Source organism: Zeus faber (genome assembly GCF_960531495.2).
Source record: "Zeus faber genome assembly, chromosome: 3".
Taxonomy (NCBI): domain Eukaryota; kingdom Metazoa; phylum Chordata; class Actinopteri; order Zeiformes; family Zeidae; genus Zeus; species Zeus faber.
In genome coordinates this window covers 24133136-24157184 of record NC_137190.1, presented here as the reverse complement: position 1 = coordinate 24157184, position 24049 = coordinate 24133136, and the positions used below count along the sequence as shown (strand labels likewise).

General features: G+C 42.8%; 1 protein-coding gene across 1 annotated transcript in view; it reads left to right on the top strand.

Moving 5' to 3' along the window:
• The window catches only part of LOC307228344 (uncharacterized protein), a 49387-nt gene that overhangs the window by 4170 nt on the left and 21168 nt on the right, over positions 1-24049 (top strand). The window contains exons 3-20 of the mRNA XM_079997982.1: positions 1101-1262; positions 3993-4124; positions 4183-4341; positions 7139-7300; positions 11747-11926; positions 12291-12413; positions 12770-12883; positions 13181-13478; positions 13855-13970; positions 14230-14347; positions 15106-15197; positions 15323-15473; positions 19827-19930; positions 21470-21593; positions 22689-22822; positions 23110-23157; positions 23507-23616; positions 23791-23959. Of these exons, the coding sequence (XP_079854108.1) occupies positions 1101-1262; positions 3993-4124; positions 4183-4341; positions 7139-7300; positions 11747-11926; positions 12291-12413; positions 12770-12883; positions 13181-13478; positions 13855-13970; positions 14230-14347; positions 15106-15197; positions 15323-15473; positions 19827-19930; positions 21470-21593; positions 22689-22822; positions 23110-23157; positions 23507-23616; positions 23791-23959 (2496 nt within the window). The remainder of the gene's footprint in view (positions 1-1100; positions 1263-3992; positions 4125-4182; positions 4342-7138; positions 7301-11746; positions 11927-12290; positions 12414-12769; positions 12884-13180; positions 13479-13854; positions 13971-14229; positions 14348-15105; positions 15198-15322; positions 15474-19826; positions 19931-21469; positions 21594-22688; positions 22823-23109; positions 23158-23506; positions 23617-23790; positions 23960-24049) is intronic.

Sequence of the window (24049 nt, the reverse complement as noted above, 5' to 3'; positions counted from 1 at the left end):
TTTTTTTTTTTCAACTGCATCTGCTACGCAGCCTTTTTTCATAGAAACACAAGATAAAACGACATGTTTTAGTAAAGAGTGCAATCAATCAAGGTGTCCAGTTGGAAAATTACCCCCTGGGATGGCCGTGTCGGTCTTTATTACGGACACACGCTTCAGACACTCAATTTTACTCGCATTAGTGTCGGGTCATTCACGAACGATCCGGTTCTTTTGAACAGCTCTTTTGTACGAATGAAGAGAATTGAGTCTCACTGGGTGGTGAGCCCTTCTTTTTTTGTCAGTTTTTTTTTTTTGTTTTGTTTTTTTTCTACAGGTTTTTATTGTGTTGTTTGTTTAAGTTGCCGTCTCCTGCTACTAGAAAATGTTTCCCCCTCTATGTAAGAGAGAGCCTATGCTCCTCCATCGCCAGGAGGCACTGTGGCTGAAAAGGAGTGCAGCCAATGTCATGTCAGCTACACAAAGCGAAGGCACACACTTATTGGTCTGACTGTGAGGTTTATTTGAATAAGTTATTTTACTATTATTATTTATGTGTGGAGAAATACTGTTTATACCAGTTCTACACAGAAATAACTAACTATAGTACTGGTTTTATATATTTTTTTTAACTGTGAAATGTTTTTAAAATATTATATAATAAAAATAACCAGATAGATAGATAGATAAATATGAACAAAAATGTATATTTGAATTACCCACTATCCTGGACACCTCCCCTCCAATCAGATGAACCTAGGAAAATTATAACAACCGACCAATAAAGCTGAAGCCCGTCTCTCCCCACAGACATACACACAGAGCGTGACAATAGTTATTTGTTGCAGACTACTATAACTATTATTTTTTCACCTTTTTACTTTTTACAATTTTTTACAATTTTTTTTCTTAAATATAAAGATAGCGTACCGTTACCGTGGCCCCAAAATCACAACCCATTCCGAACTGTGAGCCCACTGTACCATTGCATCCCTAGTCCAGCCACTGTCCTCTCCTTTTGTGTATCTTATGTTCTGTTAATTATCTGCTTTTCTGCACTCTCATCTGCCAACCAGCTTGCATACAAATCCTAAACTCTCCTCATCCCTCCCTCCCATCAGGCCCCTGGCTCTCCACAGGAGGTTGCTGGTGCTGTTGGTGGACATGCTGCTTTGACAGAAGTGGCGGAGCAGCTTGCCCAGACTGAACAACTGGTGACTCATCTGAAGGAGATGATCCGAGAGAAGGAATCGGCGCTGCGCACCAAAGACGAACAGTTCAAGGTGAGGCTGCCTCTCACAGCTACTCATTCGTGCATTTTCTACCTTAATCTCCTTTGGATTTATATCATCCGAAGAAGGGCATCTCTCTTCCAAGATTTTGTTTTTCTTATCCGGATGAGGGATAGAGTGATGGAATGTCTGCTCTGTCCACTGGGCAACTATAAGAGTGGCCAGAACAGCATCAGCACCTAAGCATAATCTTGAATCATCATTCATCAATCCATCAAAACATTTCAAATTAATAGTTGAATTGTGATCTTGGGTCTGAGATGGAACCCTTACATTTTCTAGCTAATCACACTCAAGCTGCTTTCACACATGCACTCCGGAATCAGGTCCAGACATTGTGTGTGTGTGTGTGCAAGCATGTGTTGTAGTGTGGTGTGTTGCGTGACTAATAAAGACTGTTTCTGTTTCTTCTTCGTCAAACACATTTACACCACCTGGAAATACTTTGGTTGGTTTAGACAAGGGGTGGAGCCTGGGTAGAGCTCGCAGGATACAGGGCGCTGCAGAGTTTTAGTACACCCAAGCTGGCAGACTAGGCTACCGACTTATCTTTTTTTGGCTTTGATACTCCATGTATTTGGACGTAATATTTACATTACATTACCTGCTCTGCACACATGCTGCTCAGTCGGACATGACACAGACTTTGTACAAGGGTGCTGCTGGCTTGATAAAGTCCGTAATATCGGTCCAAATGATTGATAAGGATTCGGACATTTGCGTTCACACATTCCGGGTAATATCCAGATAATTTCAGGGTTGCAGTGCATGTGTGAAAGCAGCTTATGAGACAGTTCTTGTCACTGTTTACTGCTCTCTACTGCTCTCATCTGTGTCCCCTCACAGAACCTTGGGTAACGGTAGTATTCTCCATTATTGCCTTTGACTGGTATTGTATTGACATTACATTTTAAGGTGTTATTTTGTGGGGATTACTTTACTGTTGTTACTGCCCAACACTGCATCTGGGTAGCACCTGGTATAAAATGGCCTCATAGTCCTTGGCTGTTATACAACCATGGAGTAATTATTGGACCCAATGACTCCCCTGAAAGGCTGCCCATAGCATTATGTATCCCCCACCATGTTTAACAGCTGGCTACAGACAGTCTGGGTAGAAGACAACCTTTGGCTTTTTTCCAGACTTACAGGAAACAAGGTATATCAGACCATTACTTTTTGCCACAATGCTGAGGGTTCCAGGTTTTACACCCTTGTGTCTTTAGGCTTGGGCCTTGAATACAAGCGGTCTCCAGATGACTGCTCTGGCATCAATTTTGGCTTATTTAAGCTCACAATTTGTTGTTTTGACACTGAGTCACAGAGATGCTGGTTTAATTCTGTGGTATCTTTTGAGGCTGTACTTTTGTGACATTTACCTACTATCCTCTTTCCGATCTGTCTTTTCCTGTTTGTGACCTATGACTTGAGCCTCTTTACTGATGCAAGTTGTGTATGTTTGGTATCTCCTGTCATGAGTTTGGAGACTGTTCTTCTTGACACGTGAAATAATTCAGCAGTTTTTGTGACAATGCACCTGCAACTTGGAAATCAATCAAAAACTGGTCTTTGGCTTTTGCTTTGAAATCTTGCATATCAAATTGCAAATTGCCAGACCTCTCTTAGAGCTGAAACATATGTGACCCACCGCGTACTTTAGGGTCATTTGGCGGTTTTTGAGATTTTTTTCTTTTCGCATCATTTGAAAGTGGAGAATCAGAGCTCTTTTTTCTAGGGTAGGGCAAACTGCGATTCTGAGATGATCATCTCCAAAGTTTTACCCACACCAGGTTCATTCTGCCAGCTCCCAGAATGCAAATGGTGTTGGCGGACAAACAAAGACTCATGGCTAATTAACGTAATGCTGAATGATCCAATCACGAACAGCTCAACAACACAACTAATATTGCTTTAAAAAAAAAAAGGCTTTTATTTAACAGTAAGAATATACATTTTTTATAAAAGTGGAATTATTTTGGACTTTAAAAGTACAGACAACACAACAAAATGTAGAGTATCTATAGTTTTTTATGAGTCGCTGAAAATCCGTCACCAACCTCAACAGATTTCATCACATCATCAACTTCTTCCGTTGTAACAACAAAGGGCATATCGTCGGTCTCCTCCGGTGGTTCTTGAAAATATTCCGTTTCATCGTCACATTAAGTTTGAAATCCGCTGTTTGAACTGTTCTCCAAGTCCGGAGTAATATCAGGTTCAGCTTTGCTGTCGTTCTCCGTGTCGCTGTCAGAGAACTGACTATCATCGCAGAAAATTAAGTCCAGTACGCGCTGCTAACACTGATTGGATCTATCGCACTGGTCAGATTAAGGTCTGAAATATGATTCAGAGCTTCCGCCACCCGCTTCGCGTAATCCATAACGATACGGAGAAGAAAGTTTTCACAGACAAGTGAGAGCGACATTGCCGATTTTAGAAATGCGCGAGATGGGGAGTTTTGCTGCGGTGGGTCACATATGGCAATCAACCTAATAAGACTCGCTGTTGCAGTTGCATTTGCAGTTGTGATTTTGTTACTTCAAGGTGAAATTCCTTTTTCATGCAATGTAGCCATTATTTTCTCCTCACCCGTATATTGTTATTGTGTAAAATTTGCTGTGATTATCATGGTAATAAATTCCTTTAGATCACCCTGTCCTAGGTGACAGACAGGCTTATACAATTCTTCAAGTTCCATTGCCTTTTCTTTTTTTGTCTCAGGCGGAGAAGGAGGCAAGTGAGAACAAGCTGTCCAAACTACGTCTGCAGAACAAGGCCAAGGTGACATCCCTGACTGCCCAGTTGGAGGAGCTGAGGAAACAACAGGGTGGGGAGGGCACCCCCACTAAGAAGGTAACGATGTGCATGCACACATATCAGCACACATGTAGAAACACATTGAAACCATCAGACACACTGCTGGGACTTTAAACTCTGTTTCTGCATCTCCCTGTTTGGGCGGAAGGAGGGAGGGGAACAGGCTAGTCGGGGAAAGGTGGTCCTGCTGAAGAAGAAGGTGGAGGAGCTGGAGCATCAGCTTGCACAAAGAGAATCAGAACTGGAAGACAAGGTGCAGTATTTCTGCTTCACTGTTTAATATTGACCACCGATCGAGCGCTTCCTCATACGGCTTTGTTGCATTGATGGCTTAAGCCTGCTTTATACTTGCCCCCAAAATGCCCAGTGGAGCAGGAAGTAGTAGTAGAAGTTGATGGAGGCTTCCGGAAGAACTACAAACAACATGGCTGCGCGTAGACAACGGGAGTTTTCGATGCAGAGGAGGAAATATATGTTTATTGTTGCTCAACAACTAATGCTGCGTTCAGATGGGACACGGTAGATGGAAACGTGATAACAGCACTTTCTGAATGGCATAGGGGGAGGAACAAAACCAGCATGTGGGAGAGGTACAACGGCAAAATGAAACAAGCAATATGTTGCTATGGTGGTTGCTATGGCGCATTTTGAGATAATCGTCATCGGCCGATGCCTGCACTCACGAGGCCAATAAACAAGTAATGTCTGCAGACTAGTGTTGTCAAAAATATAGATTTCTCGATACATACGCTTCTGAATATTTGAAACCGTTTCATTTGTTTTATGTACATAGCCCCGCCTCCTCTCCCCCACTCGCTGTCTTCACTAGTCTCATCCAGTTCAGTTTGTTATGGTGTTAGCTCATTAAAGATGGCAAGTGCAGAGTCCCCGCAAACGCTTTTGAAAGAAACAGCAGGAATGCTGTTTGGAAATACTTCGCAATTTAGGCAAAACATAAACCTAACTCGGAGAATTGGAGTGGAGTTTGTTTTTTCTCCTCCAGACTGCACTGTGCATGTGTCCTCGTGGTGATTTTCCTGTGTTTTTATTTTAGATCTATTTATTTTAGTGTGTTTCATAACTTGTATGAAACACTTTTTTTAACACAACACAGTTCTTTTTAGATTCGATGCCCACTCAAAGTAAAAAGAAAACGTTGCTTTCCATTGCTGTAGGACTGAGTACAAACTGGATGTTTTTGTGTAAATACTTTACTAAATAATAGATCCTGCATTTCTGTAACGGGGAGACTATTTCCCGACCAGACTATAATATGGCACAGTTTATTATTATTGTTTTATCGTTTATAATTATTTATTTTTCATTCATAAGGTTTTTTTTTATTTTTTACATAGTTTAGCTTTTTCATTACCTGTGAACATTTATTTAGTTGATACATTTCTTTTATTAAAAATAAGTGCACTGCAGAGACAATACAGACAATAACATTAGTGTTGAATAAATGTTCATTTAACTTGCAAAAAAAAAAAAAAAACCACATGATATCGGCTTTATATATGAGCCATCGGCCATCTCACTCTCTGATTCTCTCTCAAATGTTTGAGATTGGAGCGATCTCAAATCGAAAACAAGCGCGCAAAAACAAATAAAAAAACAGTGTGTTTTTATTGTCAATGTATTTATCTAATATCGATTTTTCTATTTATTATCTATTTTCACTCCCTGCGCTGTACCATCCACTGCTTAAGGGGGTGGGAGTGCCCCCTCACCACGTCAGTCTATCTATTTATCTCTCTATTATTTGTCGTCGCCCCCCCCCTTGTTGTATACATCTAAATAGAGCGACCTCGCCTGGTCTGTCTATTTATCTATTTATCTCTCTATTATTTATTTTCCCTCCCCGCACTGTATATGCTGCTTAACGGTGGCGGGTGGCCGAGGTGCGGGTGGGGCTGTCCCCTCACTCTCGCCCTGCTCACCTGTCCTGAAATCGGGGGCGGAATTTATGGGGCAAGCACTAAACAACATTATGACTGCGTCAACTATAAAGCAGGTTCCATTTTTTTTATTCATTTAAGAATTTGAATCAAATTGCTACCTAATTTCACCACACATTAATTCACTAGGAGTGCCAACCTCAAAGTTGCTCTTTCAGTAATGCATGACAATATTAGGAAATTCAATAATTTGTGGTGCTAAAAAAACAACAACTTTTTTTTTTCCCATTGATGTTCAGTGCAGCCTACCTAGGAGAAGACAATATGTCCTGGTCATTTAAGTTTGAGAACCAATGATCCAAACAATCAAAGTGGCTTCTTAGCAGGGAAAACAACAATGGGCTTCCCCTATTTTAGTATTTTAGCTGTATCCTCATAGCTTACATTTCCCTCGGGTGGTGGGAAAAGAGGTGTTTGGAAAGCATCACTGTATCATTTTATTATCGGTTGGATAGCCTAGTCTGACTCACCAGGTACGTTGTTGGTATGAAGCCTGCCATTGGGGGACTATTTCAGTTGGCATTCTCCTCCCCTTCTGCTATCTGCTTGTTACCGTTTTCAAAGTCCCCGTTTTTACATGAAACACCAACAACCTCCGAGCTAGCAACCTACGAGGTGATCAATTTTTGTTTTGTCTTTTTTTACTAGTGAAGTCATATCACATAGTCAAAATACGTCTTTTACTGTTGTATGTGCCGTTTTTTCGCTGGGATTTGGCCATTTTAATGCCAGGGCTCGTTTCCCCACATGCAAAGGTTCCACTAAAACCAGTTCACGCCCAATGCTATTTTGATGGGCAATGTTGCTGCATCCTGGGCTTAGCCCCGCCAAAGGCAATTGTGATTGGTTTAAAAAACACAGACAAGACAGAGCATTTTTTCCCCTATACCAGAATGACAGTGGGTTTGAGCCAGACCTTTCCCCAGTGCTGGCACAGCGCAAAACAAAGTGTGGAGATAGGTCTCACTATGCAAGACTAGCAGGGCACAGCTCCCATTTCCTTAGGTTCCTATTTGCAGAGTGATGGCAGGCAGTCAAACATGCAATGACGCTTCGCTTTCCAACTGTGAGACCGACTCATTTCTCCCCCAGAGGAGGGAGGTGCACTCACAGCAGCAGCGTGGCGAGGAGATGGACGCCTTGCTGTCGGAGAGGGAGCGCAAGCTGGCGGAGAAAGAGGCCTACATTGTACATCTGCAGACGGCGCTGGTTGGAGATCAGCCCGGCAGCTCCTCACCTGCTCTGCAGCCGAAGGTCAGAGTTCAGAGCTCTGGCGTGAAATGCATCTCAGCGTCTCGAATGATGACATGGCACTTATTTTTTGAGCATGTATAGTAGATCATTGATAGAGTATGCTAAATTTGCAGATACTAGGGATGCAACGGTACATGGTATGTTATCGAACTGTTCGGCACAGCATTATTCAAGATTCTAAATTCAAGAGGTTTATTTGATTCAAGATTCAAGATTCAAGATTCAAGATTTTTATTTGTCACATACATATACATACTTCCATACATATATGCAGTGAAATATAATGCAACGCACCCGGTGATAGCACACAATAAGTCCTAGGAAAAAGTACAAAAATAAAATAAAATAAAAAGTAGAAAATTCCCTTCTAATAGACCGACTAACTGACTCCTAAAACGTAATACAATAAGTGGAATACTTATAGAATAAGATAAAAAATATATAGAATAAAATACAATAAAAAATAAATTGAAATAAAATGGAATAGGTTGAAGGAATATGCCTATGTATATACAGATATGTGCATTTAAAGTGGCATGTGAATTAAAGTGGCATGTGAATGTGAATAGTGTGAGGTAGTGTTTGGGATAATACGGCACAGTATACAACAGTACGGCGCAGCAATACGGCATCACGAACAACCCTGAACAGTGATACAGTATGCGGTACAGTATGCTACATACAGTACAGTAGGTAGTGGAGCCTAGTGCATGGCTCAGTTAGGACCCCTGGTGAGGTCAGCGTTGACAGTTCTGATGGCTTGAGGGAAAAAACTCCGTCTCAGTCTCTCTGTTCTCGCTGCGTGACTGCGGAGGCGCTTGCCTGACCGCAGCAGCTGAAACAGTCCGTTGTTGGGGTGATGAGGATCCTTCATGATCCTACGGACTCTGCTACTACACCTCCTGGTGTATAACTCCTGCAAGGGGGGGAGGGTAGTTCCAGTGGTACGTTCAGCTGAACGCACCACCCTCTGCAGGGCCCGCCTGTCCTGGGCAGTACAGTTCCCAAACCAGGCAGTGATGTTGCCTGTCAGGATGCTCTCCACTGCTCCAGAGTAGAAGGACTTGAGGATCCTCACCGAGACCCGGAATTTCCTCAGCTGCCTGAGGTGGTAGAGACGCTGCCTCGCCTTTCTCACCAGAGTGTCTGTGTGAACAGTCCATGTTAAGTCCTCTGTGATGTTGTCACATACATATACATACTTTCATACATATATGCTGTGAAATGTCAATGCAATGCACTCAGTGATTACACACAATATGTTCTAGACTTAACACAGTAGCTACCTAAGAATTTCTACTTGACTAGCTAACTGATTCCTAAAATGTAATGCAGTAGGTCGAATACTAGAGAATAAAATAAAAATATATAGATTAAAATAAAATAAGAACTCAAGGGTAATGCAGGGTGGGGGTACAAAATAAATAAAGGGAATAGGCTTATGTATATGGGATAGGCTATTTATGTATATACAGATATGTGCATTAAAGTGGCATGTGAATAAAGTGAGGTAGCGTTTGTGAGATATACAGCACAGTATACAACAGTACGGCCTAGCAATACGGAAACACCGAACAACCCAGAACAGTGACACAGTATGCGGTACAGTATGCTACATACAGTACAGTAAGGTAGTGGAGCCTATGTGTGTGGTCAGTGAGGACCCCTGGTGAGGTCAGCATTGACAGTTCTTATGGCTTGCGGGAAGTAACTCCGTCTCAGTCTCTCTGTTCTCGCTGTGTGACTGCGGAGGCGCTTGCCTGACCACAGCAACTGGATCAGTCCGTTGTTGGGGTGGTGAGTATCCTTCATGATCCTGCGGGCTCTGCTATTACACCTCCTGGTGTACAAGTCCTGCAGGTAGGGGAGTGTAGTTCCAGTGGTAGGTTCAGCTGAACGCACCACCCTCTGCAGGGCTCACCTGTCCTGGGCAGTACAGTTCCCAAACCAGGCAGTGATGTTGCCTGTCAGGATGCTCTCCACTGCTCCACAGTAAAAGGACTTGAGGATCCTCACCGAGACCCGGAATTTCCTCAGCCGCCTGAGGTGGTAAAGACGCTGCCTCGCCTTTCTCACCAGAATGTCTGTTTGCAAAGTCCATGTTATATCCTCTGTGATGTGGACTCCCAGGTACTTGAAGCTGCTCACTCTGTCGACAGAAGTCCCTTTAATCACCAAGGGCGCCTAAAGTCCACAGTCAGCCCCTTAGTTTTGCTGACGTTCAGGTGGAGGCTGTTGTCCTGGCACCAGAGTGACAGGTCAGCCACCTCTTCGCGGTAGGCCTTCTCATCGCCGTCGGCCTTCTCATCGCCGTCGGTGATCAGGCCCACGACAACGGTGTCGTCAGCAAACTTGATGATGGTGTTGGAGCTGGACGTGGCCGCACAATCATGTGTGTACAGTGAGTAAAGTAGGGGGCTGAGGACGCAGCCCTGAGGGGGATCCTGTGTTCAGGGTGAGGACGCTGGACATGCCATTCCCCACCCTAACCACCTGGGGCCAGGCTGAGAGGAAGTCCAGGATTCAGGCACACAGCAGAGTATTCAGTCTGAGCTCCTTCAGCTTGACAGCCAGTGTGGTGGGGACTATCCATGTCGTGAGCCTGGTGTGCAGTACCTGGGAGACCGCGTCATCTGTGGATCTGTTCTGCTGGTACGCGAAGTGCAACAGGTCCAAAGTGCAGGGGAGGGAGGCGCAGATATACACATTAATCAGCCTCTCGAAACACTTCATGATCACCGAGGTGAGGGCCACCGGACGGTAGTCATTCAAGCAGGCAGGAGAGGTGATCTTCGGGACAGGAACGACGGTGGACCTCTTGAAGCAGGACGGGACCACTGATTCAGCCAGGGAGATGTTGTATATTGTAGTGAACCCCGGGGCTAGCTGGTTAGCACAGGTCTTCAGTACTCTTCCAAATATGCCATCTGGGCCTGCCGCTTTCCTGGTGTTCACCCGCATCAGAGCCCTCCTGACGTCATGCTCGGACACTGAGAGTGCGTGCTCATCCCCAGCCGCGTAACTCCAATTAGCCGGTGAGCTAGCGGTGCTGTTCCCAGACTCAAAGCGCATAAAAGGAGTTCAGTTCGTTGGTGAGGGAGGCGTCCAGACTCGCGGCTGGGGAGGAGCTGCTTTTGTAGTTTGTTATATTCCGCATCCCTTGCCACAAGCGTCTGGTGTCCCGTTGCTCCATCTGTAGCTCTACAGTCTCTGTACGTCTGTTTAGCGTCCTTCACCGCCCTCCGAAGATTGTATGACGCCGCTTTGTAATTGTCCATATTTCCGGATACAAGACCGTCGTTGTGAGCGGCCGTGCGAGCATTCAGAGCGCAGCGGATGGATTTATCGACCCACGGCTTCTGGTTTGGAAATATCTGAACTTTCACCGCGGGAAACGATGCTGTCTGCTAACGTAGCCACGAAGCTCAATGCTATGTCCGTAAACTTGCTGACGTCACTTGAATTCGATTGGAACATGTCCCAGTCGACGTCAGTCAGAGCGTCCTGAAGCGCAGCCTCTGATTGCCCTGTCCACCGCTTCACTTCCCTCGTCACCACCAATCCTCGCGCGATCAGAGGCCTGTAAACGGGAACCAGCGAAATCGTGGTATCACTGTAGAAGTCTGCCGGACGCGTTCGCGCAGCGTACGGGCACGGGCCTCGTCGGGAGGTGCTCTGGCTGAAAAGGAGTGAACCCTCTGTCACTTCAGGTTCACAAAGTGAAGGCACACACACTGGTCTGACTGTGAGGGTTTTATTTCAATAAATTATTTTACTTTTGTTTTTTATGTGTGGAAAAAAAATATTGTTTATACCTGTTCTACACAAAAATAACTAAGTATAGTACAGGTTTTATATAATTTTTTTTATTGTGAATTTTTTGTTAAATATTATATAAATAAAAAAACGGAAATTAATATTTGAGTTACCCACTATCTTGGACACCTCCCAACCGGATGAACTTAAGCAAATTATAACATCCCACCAATGACCTTGAACCCTTGTCTCCTCCCTCCCCTCATAGTCATACACACAGAGCGTTACACTACCCTACCCTTTTTACACCTCTTTGATATTTTTCTTAAATACAAATATATATACTGGAACCATACCGTTACTGTGGCCCCAAAACCGTGATACATACCGAACCACGAGCCCACTGTACTGTTGCACCCCTAGCGCATACTCAGTTAAAATGTTGAGAATTGTCATTCTCACAGAAATATTTGATTATTTTATACTGTAAGTGACAGGTTTGAATAGTGTTTGCCAATGTTTTTTTCTCTTTACGTTCAGTGAATAACAATATTAGGTTTAAACAAATGGGAAAACCAGAAGGGAATAACGCTCGTCTACTGTCCTCTTTTTATTAAGAACTCATAGTTATTATCGGTATCTCTGAGACCGGACACTAAGGTAATCTGAGTCCCCTCTGTCCTGCTCCAGGCTGCGGAGGAGTCGACAGCACTGCAAGAGCTGCCGCTGCTGGTGCAGAGCCTGACCAAGAAAGTGGGCGAGGCAGAAGAGCGCTACAGTCTGCTCCAGGAGCAGTGCGACAGCCTCAAAGACCTGCTGGTGTCAGAGAAGGACCAATACCACCAGAAGGAGACCATGTACAAGCAGAACGTAGGTTCCAGAGCCATCCATTACTGGGGCTGCATATTGGGCAGGATCTCACGATTTGATTTTGATGCAACGGGTCGTGATTTGATTAAAGATTGATATATTAACAATGTGTACAGCATGAGAATGTGTATTGTTTCCTACTTTTCAGTATGTCAGATGTACAAAAATATTTCAGAAAATAGATTTCAATTCATTTGTGGCTGGTGGTTGGGGTATAGTGGTACATTTATGTAATTCTTGTCTCCCCACTTAAGATGTATGAACTCTTTGGATGAGACCAGCACTGTTTTTGTCACCAGCCGCTGTTTATCCGTTTAAAAGATAAATGCTTATTCTCTTTGAAAACATTTTTTTTTTTTTTTAGATCCAGACATTCAAAGACATAATCTTGGCGAAGGATAACAAGCTGACGGAGGTTAACCAGATGCACGAACAGGAGCTTTTTAAGCTCGCAGCCAAGTCTGATGCCAGCACTGACTTGGAACAGGTACCATCAACAGATGACAGATGGCTAATTAGAAAAGGGCACATACTGCACATACTGTAGTTCTCCAATCATTTATACACACACACACCATCTAGTAGGAAATGCAACATTTTGTATTTGCCTTGGTGACACGATTCTGCCAGTACAGTTACTGCTTAGCAACAGTGTAAACATTGAAAAGTAACTCAATTTTGTTGCGATTTTACATCAACGTTGATTTTGACCATTTTATGTAGATTATATGTATTTGCTGTATGTATGGCATAGAATTTCCTGGTATTCATTTGCATTTAAGTCAACATGTTGGCCTACATGTTTTTAATTCGTTTTTTGTTTGTTTGTTTTTTTTCTCTCAGCTTCTAAAGGCTCTGAAACGGAAGCTCCATGAGAAAGAGGAGGTGCTGATGGGAAAAACACAGGTCATTGATGTCCTGCAGGGAGAGGTGGATGGCAGGGACCAGCAGATCAAGGTTCTTTTTTCTGTTTCTGGTCTACTATAAGGCAACCACTTGATCCATCCCTCTCACTCAGGCACCGTCATATATCGCCTTGATGCATTTAATCGAAAGTTGGCCACTTTAAATGGCGGTTTAATGATCAATTAAATTGTTTGTTTATCTTCTGGCTGCCAATTTGTAAGGGGGGTCCTTGGTGGGATTTTAAAAAGTCAAAATGAAATTAAGTCATAATTAAAACCATTTTTCCTTTTTCCCCTTCTGTCTTTCTGTTTGTTTATATGCCTATCGTCCCCTCCTCGCTGCCCGCAGGAGATGATGGAGCGCCTTCGTCGTCTGCAGGTGGAGCGGGAGAGCCTAGAGTCCAAGCTGGAGGCCGAGAAGCATGTGATGCGGGCGCAGCTCCGCGACCTGATGGAGAAGCAGCAGGCGGAGATACGGAGAATAACCGAGGGACACGAGGCCCAGATAGAACAGACCCGGCAGAGCCTCCTGGGTCAGCTGGAGCAGCTGAGGCAGGCAAACCAGCCTCCTGCAAACCAGCCAGCGGGAGGAAGTGGGGACATGCCAATAGATGCTACTTCTGTGCAACGGCTGTCGGAGCTGGAAGGTTGGAGCTTTACGTCCTACCATGATTATTCGGTGTCTGCAGTGTGTTTAGAATTTGAGCAAGTCATGTTGACATTTAATTATTCTAATTTTTTTATTATATTATTCATTGTTTTCTTTGTTTTATTTTTTTCACGTGGGCATTTACTGGGCTTTTACAATTTTGTTTGGGTTATGGGATTTGAAAGCCATTGTTAGACAGACAGACTTACAAGTTAACTCAAAAGAATGTTTACCTCAAAGGTGCGATACTAAAAGTTGTACGAAAAAGTTTGTCTTCTCTCAATGAATTTTTTAATCTCTGGAAAAGATGGTGTCATGTGTCTGTAAAGTCATGTGTCTCTAATCCCTGGATACCTTTACTTTTTCTTTTGTAGCAAAAGCTAAGCAAAAGACGGAGGAGGCCAGTAAATCAGAAGCCAAGTTTCTGAAGATGAAGGCTTGGTCTAAATCACGGATTAGACAGCTGGAAGAAGAGCTGCGGAAAAGCCAGGTCGGTCTCTGTCAATGCATTCACTCTTGCTGCAAACAAAGGCCAGATAAAAGGTGGTGAAGCGTTGGCAAGTGGTTTATAATAAATACTAAACAGGCGTCACATGTTTGGAATCGCAGCTCCACTAAAACATTTAAGTTTTACAAATATTAGGCCTTAAATCTTCATTTATGAGGTCTTAATTTCAACATTGTCTGTGTAATAGCTGGCTTTAAAGAGCAAAACATAATAATAATTCACTATATTTAACTTCTTTTAGGCCGGAGGAGCCCCACCCGACCTGGCAGCTCTGCGGAGCCGCATCACAGAGCTGGAGGAGGACAGGGAGGACAGCCTTTGGAAACTGGATCAGTATGAGGAGCTCAAAGCTAAGAATGGTACCACACCTAACGTTTTCTGAGCCTTAACAAATCACCAGCGGCAAATGCCTCTCTTTCTGTCTTGTCTGCTTAGTCTAAAATAACAATAATAAACTTTATTTATTAGGGCTCCCCCCTGAAAATCGAGTCTTTATTTTATTCATTTATTTATTTAATTACATTTTTTTGTCTGTCACTGCAATTCAATAATAGGATAAAACAGATAGAAGCTTATAAAATGCATAGGGATAACATTTCAATGAGGAATTATAAATAAGGGGGATCATAAATATATTTTTACATGTGTGAATTGTCCGCGTCCGAAAACGGACCCAGACAGGGCTCTCAGTGCGCCCCGATGGCGGAGAGGAACACGGAGAGCCGTGCCCCATTTCTCTAAATAAAACAACTTAACACAACATGTATGGTTTTGTTCCATATTGTTCCATACGCGCTTGTTTAGTTCCAAAAGGAGATGTAAAATAAAAACACAGTGTTTTTATTTACTGTTATGTACTGTTGGAGAGTGGGACAGGTGTGCAAAATGTGTTCCCTTAACCCCCCCCCATATACAACATGCAACCCAAAGTGGGTTACACTAATAGAAGGCAATTAAATAGTCATGATGATATAGTCCTTGAAGGATTACCTTAATTCTTCAGCGATTCTCAATGAGTAGAAAATACTGTTATTGTTGATTATCTCAGTGTATGTGATATCCTGGAAGTTCTGGACCGTATTTGACTAAGCTGTGTGTGCCAATGTGTGCCATGTAGATATCCTGGAGACGAAGCTGGTCGTGTATGAGGAGCAGCAGAGGACGCTGCAGGCCGACCTGGAGCAGGTCACCAAGAGGGCTGCCTCTCAGGTCAGAAGGCCTCCATGTTTTATTTGATGTACCTTTGGATTTTGTGCTAGTTTGGAATGTTTTTTATTTTTATTTTTTTATATAAATTCTCCTCGTTCTGGAATGAATTGCATTCTTCTCCTCAGGCAAGCGAGTCGGGCAGCGTTGACGACACCCAGAGCCAGGTGCTGGAGTGGCAGGAGATGGTGGCTGAGGCCGTGAGCGCCCGAGACCGTGCCAAGGAGGAGAAGGCCACCATGGTGCTGCGCATATCCCACATGGAGGAGGAGAGGGAGGGTAAGGCCAGAGGCTGATGCCAACACAGCCTGATGGCAGAGTAGTGAGGAGCAGCTAGGTGGAAATACAACCTCACGCCAAGCTGCTCCTCAGAGATAATCCAGGCAAGCAAGTCCAGTATCAGTATCTGTTTGTGGTTGTATTGAAAGAAAACGCTGGTATTTCCCTCTATAATTTTTTTACTAAACCTCACTGATTTCCTCACCCCAGTGGGGAGAAGGATATAGCACACACCTATCCTCCAAAACAGAGCAACACACTCCTCATAACTGAAAAGGAATACTTTGATTGTCTTCCCATCCATTGCATTCATTTCATAAATAATTTATTTGTCCCACCCTTGTAGCAGCGCCATATAGTTGAAAGTGAATTTGCATTTAATTTCCTTTATTATTTGCTCTGTCTGCTGTCTGACTAAGCATGATTATCATTATCTTTTTGCCCCCTCCTACTGTTTCCTCTGTTGTCAACGACGAGCACTTGGTCGGCCCTGTGCTGCCTCCCATCCACCTGGACCTCAGCCCCCCACCACTCCCGCTGCTCCAGGGATGGGGGCAGCCATTCAGAACAGTGTCCCATCAGTTTTGTGCATGCAGGTCCCCTTCCTCCCTCCCCAGTACGGGTGGTGCTCACTGTACTGTCGGCTGTTTGCCCAAACTTGTTTCTACTCTGGGTAAACTACAGGCAGTGCAGTGGCACCTCGTGCTTTAGAAACTGTTGATTGTTTTATTCTTTTCTTCTCTTTTCTGTTGTCGTGCGATTCTTCCCTCTTTCCCTTTCCTTTTTTCCTCCATTCCCGGTCTGCCTTTGTACTGATCTCTTATGTGATCACAGTAAGAGCAGTAGTTTTGAACAGTAGACCAAATATTTTTTAACATACACTGATCAGCCACAACATTAAAACCACCTGCCTAATATTGTGTAGGCCCCCCTTGTGCCGCCAAAACAGCTCTGACCCATCAAGGCATGGACTCCACAAGACCTCTGAAGGTGTCCTGTGGTATCTGGCACCAAGAAGTTAGCAGCAGATCCTTGAAGTCCTGTAAGTTGCGAGGTTTGGCCCCCATGGATCGGCCTTGTTGTTCCAGATGCTCGATCGGATTGAGATCTGGGAAATTTGGAGGCCAAGTTAATACCATGAACTCTTTGCTATGTTCCTCAAACCATTCCTGGACTATTTTTGCAGTGTGGCAGGAAGCATTATCCTACTGAAAGAGGGCATTGCCATCAGGGAATACCGTTGCCCTGAAGGTGTGTACTTGGTCTGCAACAGTGTTTATGTAGGTGGTACGTGTCAAAGTAACATCCACATGAATGCCAGGACCAAAGGTTTCCCAGAATAACATTGCTCGAGCATCACACGGCCTCTGCCAGCTTGCCTTCTTCCCATAGTGCATCCTGGTGCCATCTCTTCCCCAGGTAAACGACACACACACACACACACCTGGCCATCCACATGAGGTAAAAGAAAACGTGATTCATTACACCAGGCCACCTTCCACTGCTTCATCATCCAGTTCTGACCCTCATGTGCCCATTATGGGTGCTTTGGGCAGTGGACAGGGGTCAGCATGGGCACACAGCCCCATACACAACAAGCTGCAATGCACTGTTTGTTCTGACACCTTTCTATCATAGCAGCATTAACTTTTTCAGCAATCTGTACTACCGTAGCTTTTCTGTGGGATCGGACCAGACGGGCTAGACTTCGCTCCCCACTCCCATGAATGAGCCTTGGGCGCCCGTGACCCTGTCGCCGGTTCACCGGTTGTCATTCCTTGGACCACTTTTGGTAGATACTAAACACTGTATACTGGGAACACCCCACAAGACCTGCTATTTTGGAGATGCTCTGACACAGTCATCCAGCCATCACAATTTGGTCCTTGTCAAAATCGCTCAGATCCTTACGCTTGCCCATTTTTCGTGCTTCCAACAAATCAACTACAAGAACTGACTGTTCACTCGCTGCCTAATATATTCCGACCCTTGACAGGTGCCATTGGAACGAGAAGATCAATGTTATTCACTTCACCTGTCAGTGGTTTCAATGTTGTGGTTGATCAGTGTGACATTCTCTTCTTACTCTTGTGGTGGTATGTCTGTTTTCACTAACCCTAGGAAGTGGACTAGCATGTGTAAACCCCTCAAAGTAACTATGAAGGAATTCTAGAACTAGTTACATTTCAGCCTTCCTCCGAAGCGTCTATCTCCATCTTGTGTTAGGTGATACAGCAACATGTGTGCAGGTGGCAAGGGTTGAATAAGCTCAATTAAATAACTAGAATATTGGTCAGTTAAATCAGGTAATGGCACACTGTTTACTCGTATTGCCACTGTGGTATTCATTCTTACTTGCATGAATCTTCACTTGATGCAGGCCTGTGAAAATATATTACGACTTCTTGGTCAAGTAGGATCATGGCAAGTTCATTTGAAAGTATTAACAAAGACATGCAACACATACAACTTTTTTGTAGTTTTTTTATAATCAACTGCATGAAAATGTACAAATTGGAGAGGCCTGCATCATAGTATAGCAAACATCTCAATGTAAGTATTCAATAATCTCAGTCTATCCCAAGGGATAAACAAATCGCAAATTGGGTTTCTGCATTTAAGGGCTCTGATGTCACATATCACTGCAGCTTGCTGCCTCCCAACTTGTGAGTATGATTCTGAGGCACAAACGGAAGAGAACAAACACAGTGGAGACCAGAAGTATTCTTCTCAGCAAGATTGGCAGTTGAAGTTGAACTGTTTTTGCCTTCTAAATGCAACTCAAGTCTCTCTCCTGTCCTTGCAACCCTCCTTCAATATTCATCCCAGTGCCGTGGTCAATGTCGACAAACTGCACCGTGTAGTTGTCGAACGTCCTCATTTAAACCTGCACTATGTCACTTTATTTTTTTTATTTATTTTTTTTTCTCATTTTAGATATTCAGTGCTTTCTTTTCGACATTTATAAAAGGCAAATGCAGACCTTGTACATACCAGAAGTGTCTTAAGCACAATCAATTGGACCTGAACAGTGCTAGATGTGTTAAGACGACTTACAAGTGCTCTTAAAAGGTAACATAATGCCGGTTCAGTCGTCTGCTCCCTAGTGGCAGAAATTCTTTCTTCGGATAACCTAAAAGTTAGGTTTGCTATATTTCAACCCAGGCCTTATTAAAATGGCGTTTCCCATCGTCTATAGCTGTTCACAGCACAAACTCGCGAAACACTTAACTTACTAATGAGGAAACCGTGCTATAAACTGTTATAAATTATGGGAACCAACATCTTAATAAGGCCTGAGTTGAAAAATGGTAATCCTAGCCTTAAATGGCCTCCATTTATACTGCATGTTGAAATGACTCTTGTTACAGTATTGTTAGAATAACACCAGCAATATTTCAGCGAAAATAAACTATTCTTTCTTGCCTACATTGACCACTGCACGCCACTAGACACAGTCATTAAAACTCCCTCTCTTCTCACCAACCCTTTGGCTTGAAGCTCCTCCCCTATCTCTCCTCTAATCCACCTCAATTCCTGCCTGATGTCACAAAACAGATGGGAACGTTGTTTTGCTCAAATTGCTTTTTGATTGATAAGTTTACCATTGCCTTGCTTCCAACCCCACACTGCTCAATGCCTGAATATACAGAAAATTAAACCGTGTTTCCCCTCCGACCTCTGCACTGTCCTTTTTTTGAGGTGATTGTTATGTTTGCTCTGCCCCATTGCTCTTAAAGTACGATAATAGCTTTAATTATGACTTAACAGTCATGACAGTGAGCCCATCCCTTCTTACCACCGAGTCCCCTGTGTATTTTAATGCAACCTGTCTTTCCAGCGCAGTGCTTGTTAGGTTGTGCATGGCTACAAACCAGAATGTTGCTTTTGTAACCACTTGCCTGTTTACGCTTGCAGACACTTAGATGTATAATACATACAGGTAGTACACACAGACACTTTGGGAGGTTGGCGTGCCTTTTTGTTGTCATTTTTCCTTCCTTCTCTTTGCCTGGCTCCTTTTCTTTTCTCAGTCTGTTCAGTCTTCTCATATAAACTTTTTCTCAATTTCTTGTCTTTGTCGCAGAACCTCTGTAGTGTTCTCCATCTCCTCTTCCCATCACATCCACCACTGCCTCTCTTCTCCCTCTGTTCTATACCTTTCTTTCATTCATTCTCCCATCATTCATCAGTCTCCTTTTTTATATCACTGCCAACCCCCCCCCCCCCCCCCCCCTCCCAACTCCCAACATAAGTGAATACATCTATGATCCAACCCCCGACTCTTCCCCTTCCCCTGTGGCACAAAACTGATTGAGGATGACTGGTTCTTTCCTGGCTGCTCTGATCCAGCGCTGGCCAGTCGGCAGCAGGAGTTGGAGGAGCTGGCCCAGGCCCACGGGCTTGGCCAACACAGGGCCAAGAAGCTGTCGGCTCCATCCCAGCGCAGCCTGCAGGTAAGCACGGTGCTTTCTACCAGGTGGAACCCACCAGGTTAAGTCAGATGTATTATATTTATATTTCTACCCACTATGTAGGATGTCGGGGTGTGAGAAGATTTTGATACAGTTGATTGTTTGTTTCTTTGAAATAATACAATGATTCTCATATTAAAGCAGCACGGAGGGTGGGGGGTCCAGTAAAAAAGTAAAAATTGGCGGACAATGCCCTAATATTTTAATATTGTCTGATAATGGTTAATGATCAGTTAGCCAGGGTCAGCTATCGGTCAGAAAATAATTCTAAATAAGCATCCCTACACCAGAATGCAGAACGGCTCCACGTCTCATCACGATCGGGACACACGGAGTGCTATGTTCCCCTTATTTAACATTATAATTTGTAAAGTCCAGTTAAAAAAAAAAAGACCCTAATAAAAAAAAATGGGGTGCAATGCCCTATTATTTTAATATTGTCTTATAATGGTTAATGATCAGTTAGCCAGGGTCAGCTATCGGTCAGAAAAAAAATTCTAAATTAGCATCCCTATACCAGAGCCAAACATCAAGGATGTCACGTAGTGCCGTAAAGCACACACGAGAGCCTCGTACCCGAACACAGAAGTTACATTGTGCAAGAACAGGTGTTTTGGAGGGTGGATGGGAATGAAAGAGGTGCCATTCACCATGTTACAAGTTGGTGTACCATCAAAATAATTCTGAAGCTGTCATTTTTAGGTACGAAAATTAAATAGTGTTGCTTTGAAAGTAGCAATAGTTAATTTAAGGAATATTGTAGGTTGTTGTCTGGCATTCAACATGCCTAACCCCACCTTCTAGGTTGTATTACAGTATAATATTTAGGGATGTGTTTTGGCGGGGTCTCTTGATTTGATTTTGATACAAATGGTCATGATTCAATATTGATATTGGCTGATATGATTCTATATCAATTATTACAATTATGACAATTTATACATATTACTATCTGACGTGCATTACAAACATATTGCACAAAGGAAATTCCATCTAATACAGAAATGTAATATTTAAATTCATTTGTGACTATGGTTGTGTTTAATTTAAGTGGAAATGGTTGCACAACAAAACACTTCAGAAATTGAAACAATAGATGATTTTTTAATTAAATTATAATTGATTTATGTGTTATTTTTTAACCCAGCCCAATTAACAATTCTCATTACAGTATCTGTACAGTTAATTTAAGGAAAATTGTTTGTCTGAAGTTAAACACGGCCCCGACCTCCCCTTCTAGGTTATATTACAGTATTGTGTAATGCGATAATTGTATCTCATGTTTTGTTACGCTTCAAAAACGAAAAAATAAAATAAAAATACATTGCTGTATTAATTATATGGAAATGTGTTGTAATATTGTGAATCATGACCCGTTTCATATTGCCAGATTCTTGGTTTACAATTGGTAAAGATATTGTAAATGTCTGAGCCTAAATAGTCAGGAAAACAAAACACTATTGTCACTCATTATTTTCCTTGACACTGTTGTGCTTAAGGCAAGTTAAACCTTCCTCACAGGAGGACTTTGAGTTTGATGGGCCGCTGCCTTTCCGGGAGCCCCGCAGTGGCTCAGAGAGCACCACTCCGATGGAAGGGGAGAACATGGGAGGTTGGTGGCCCGAGTACAGTACCCCTGACACAGGTGTGAGAACCGCTAGACAGTTTCCACTAGCATGCACGTTGTCATCCACTCACCATTCTGTAAAACTTAAGTTGCTGTTTGGTTGACCTTTGTTTTTGGTTTTTCCAGAGGGGGGGATACTTGACACATTTATCACCATTACTGTTGGCTGCTTGTTTCTCAAGTGTTGGGTTGTGGTCATTGGGTTTAGTTTTTGTAAACTAACCCATTGCATTTCGGTGTGAGTATGAAACATTGGGTTTTCTTGAAGAGAAATGTGCATCTCTGTTCATCTCGCTTGATTTGGTTTGTGCCATTTGGACTTTCCCAGTGGTTCATATTTTTATATAGCATCCCAAATGGAGCTTACCTCTCTCTGGCAAGTAATCAGCCCCGAAACCCTCATTGAACACCCAATATTTACATTTTTCATTCCATTCAATTTGAAGAAGCTTGTTGAACATGTGCATGCTGGTTGAGCTGGATAGTATTTGGCTTGGTCAAGTATGGTCCATTTTATATGCACTGAACTCTTGTCAGATCATGTAAATGTAGGTGGGAGGATACTGCCCATCTCTGGTAAGTGTTTGTTGTTCTCATTCTTTTTGCTTGTTATTGTTTTGCATGCCCTGATACTCATTTTCCTCTCATTTCCTTGTGTCATCCCACTGGTTGTCTTGTGAGGTGCCGTTGGTTGAGGAATAGAAAACCAAAAAACACTAAAGGAATTACCACAAGTGGAGAAAAAAAAAATAATAATTACAAAGTAAAAAGGCCACTCAAGATGGAAATTCAAAACAGATTTCCTACTGTTTTTTGGTTCCTCTTATCCTTTCACACATTCACTTACATTTTAATTCATTCTCACTATTTGTCAATGAATATCTTTATCCTTCTTTTTTTCCTTCATCAAGCCTTCCACCCACATGTTTCCGATGTCATTACAGTGATTTAAAAATAAATAAAGTGACTGAAGAAGAAGAATCTTTAATTGTCACACAACACACCACACTACAGCACTTGCATACACACACACACACACTAACAACCAGTTATTATTAATTCTGTTTTTGTTTTCCTCTGTAACACCCTCTGTCACATATCTCTGTTTCATAGATGGATTGCGGTCCGTTGTTGAGGAGTTGGAGCTTGAAAGGAACCAGTTACAGGAGCAGATCCTGGGCCTGGAAGAGCGCTGTCAGGATTTAGAGGATCGGCTGCAGCTGCAGGCTCGTATCGAGGCACTGCAGGTAAATACACTTCACTGCTGTTCTTTTAGTTTTTTTTCTTATTGATTGTGGCTTTCATAGCATCAGTGAGTGAACTAATGCTATATTATATTAATATTTTTAATAAACTCTTTAACATTTGGAGAGTTAGGCCTGTGCTCACAAAAACATACACATTTTCTCCTGTTTTATGCATTACTTTTGACTTCCCCTGATATGTGATTTTCGATGGTTTAAATTTCAAAATCCATTCACTATGCATGTTTGCCCTGAGGACTAGGATTTTGTAACAAGCCCTTCTAACACAGGTCACGTTTGATGTAAATGAAGATGGGCAGCCATATTGTGTCTCTCAGGTGTGTTTGTCTGTGTGCGCTAGAGAGCACCTCTGGCGGTGAAGGCTAATGATTTGGTGTGCTTTTATTAATTTAACACGTACTTTGTTTACGTCTTGCAATCAAAGGCTTTTGTCTTACCACAAATTCACCGGGTGTTGCTATGTTCGGCTTTGTTGCAGAACTATTTTACGGTGTTTAATTAAACACTGTATCAGACCAAGCCGAAATGCTCTTTAAGTATGAATTGATATAGCGATGCAATAAATAGCTCAGTTGCTGCTTGTTTTACCTCTATCTTTTGTGCCGTTAGAAAGAATTTCTCTGTTGCATAAATTGATTATTCTGCCCATATCTACATTCACTGCAGAATGAGTCAGAGAGACTTCAAGGCCAGCTTGCTAACCTCCGGAGTCAGCAGAGCAGAGATGCAGAGAAAAACCAGCTAATGGTCACCAGCCTCAATGAACAGCTGAAGGGGTAAGCTATATTTTGTTTGTCCAAAGACTGCAGCTTTAAGGGACATTTTTAATATTGTCACAAATGCATTTGGATTTGTTTGATTTTAATTTATTTTAACTAGACAACCCAACATAATTTGTTTAATCCAAACATTTTAATACATTCTGGTTGGTTCTGTTTTTTTTTTCTTAGGCTGAGTGATACACAGGAGTGCCTGGAAAGCTCACTCATTGAGAAGGAGAACACAATAGCGCAGACCTCTGAGAAACTTGAGCTTATTAGCAGCCTGCGAGAGAATTTAAGGGAAAAGGAGATCCAGTTCAAAGATGCTTCTGACAAACTTCTTCACACTGAGCAAGATGTAAGACTTTTACCTCTGATCTATCAGTGTCCATTATTTAATGAAAAATATTAGTGTTATAAATTATAATAATCATTCTTTTTTGCATTT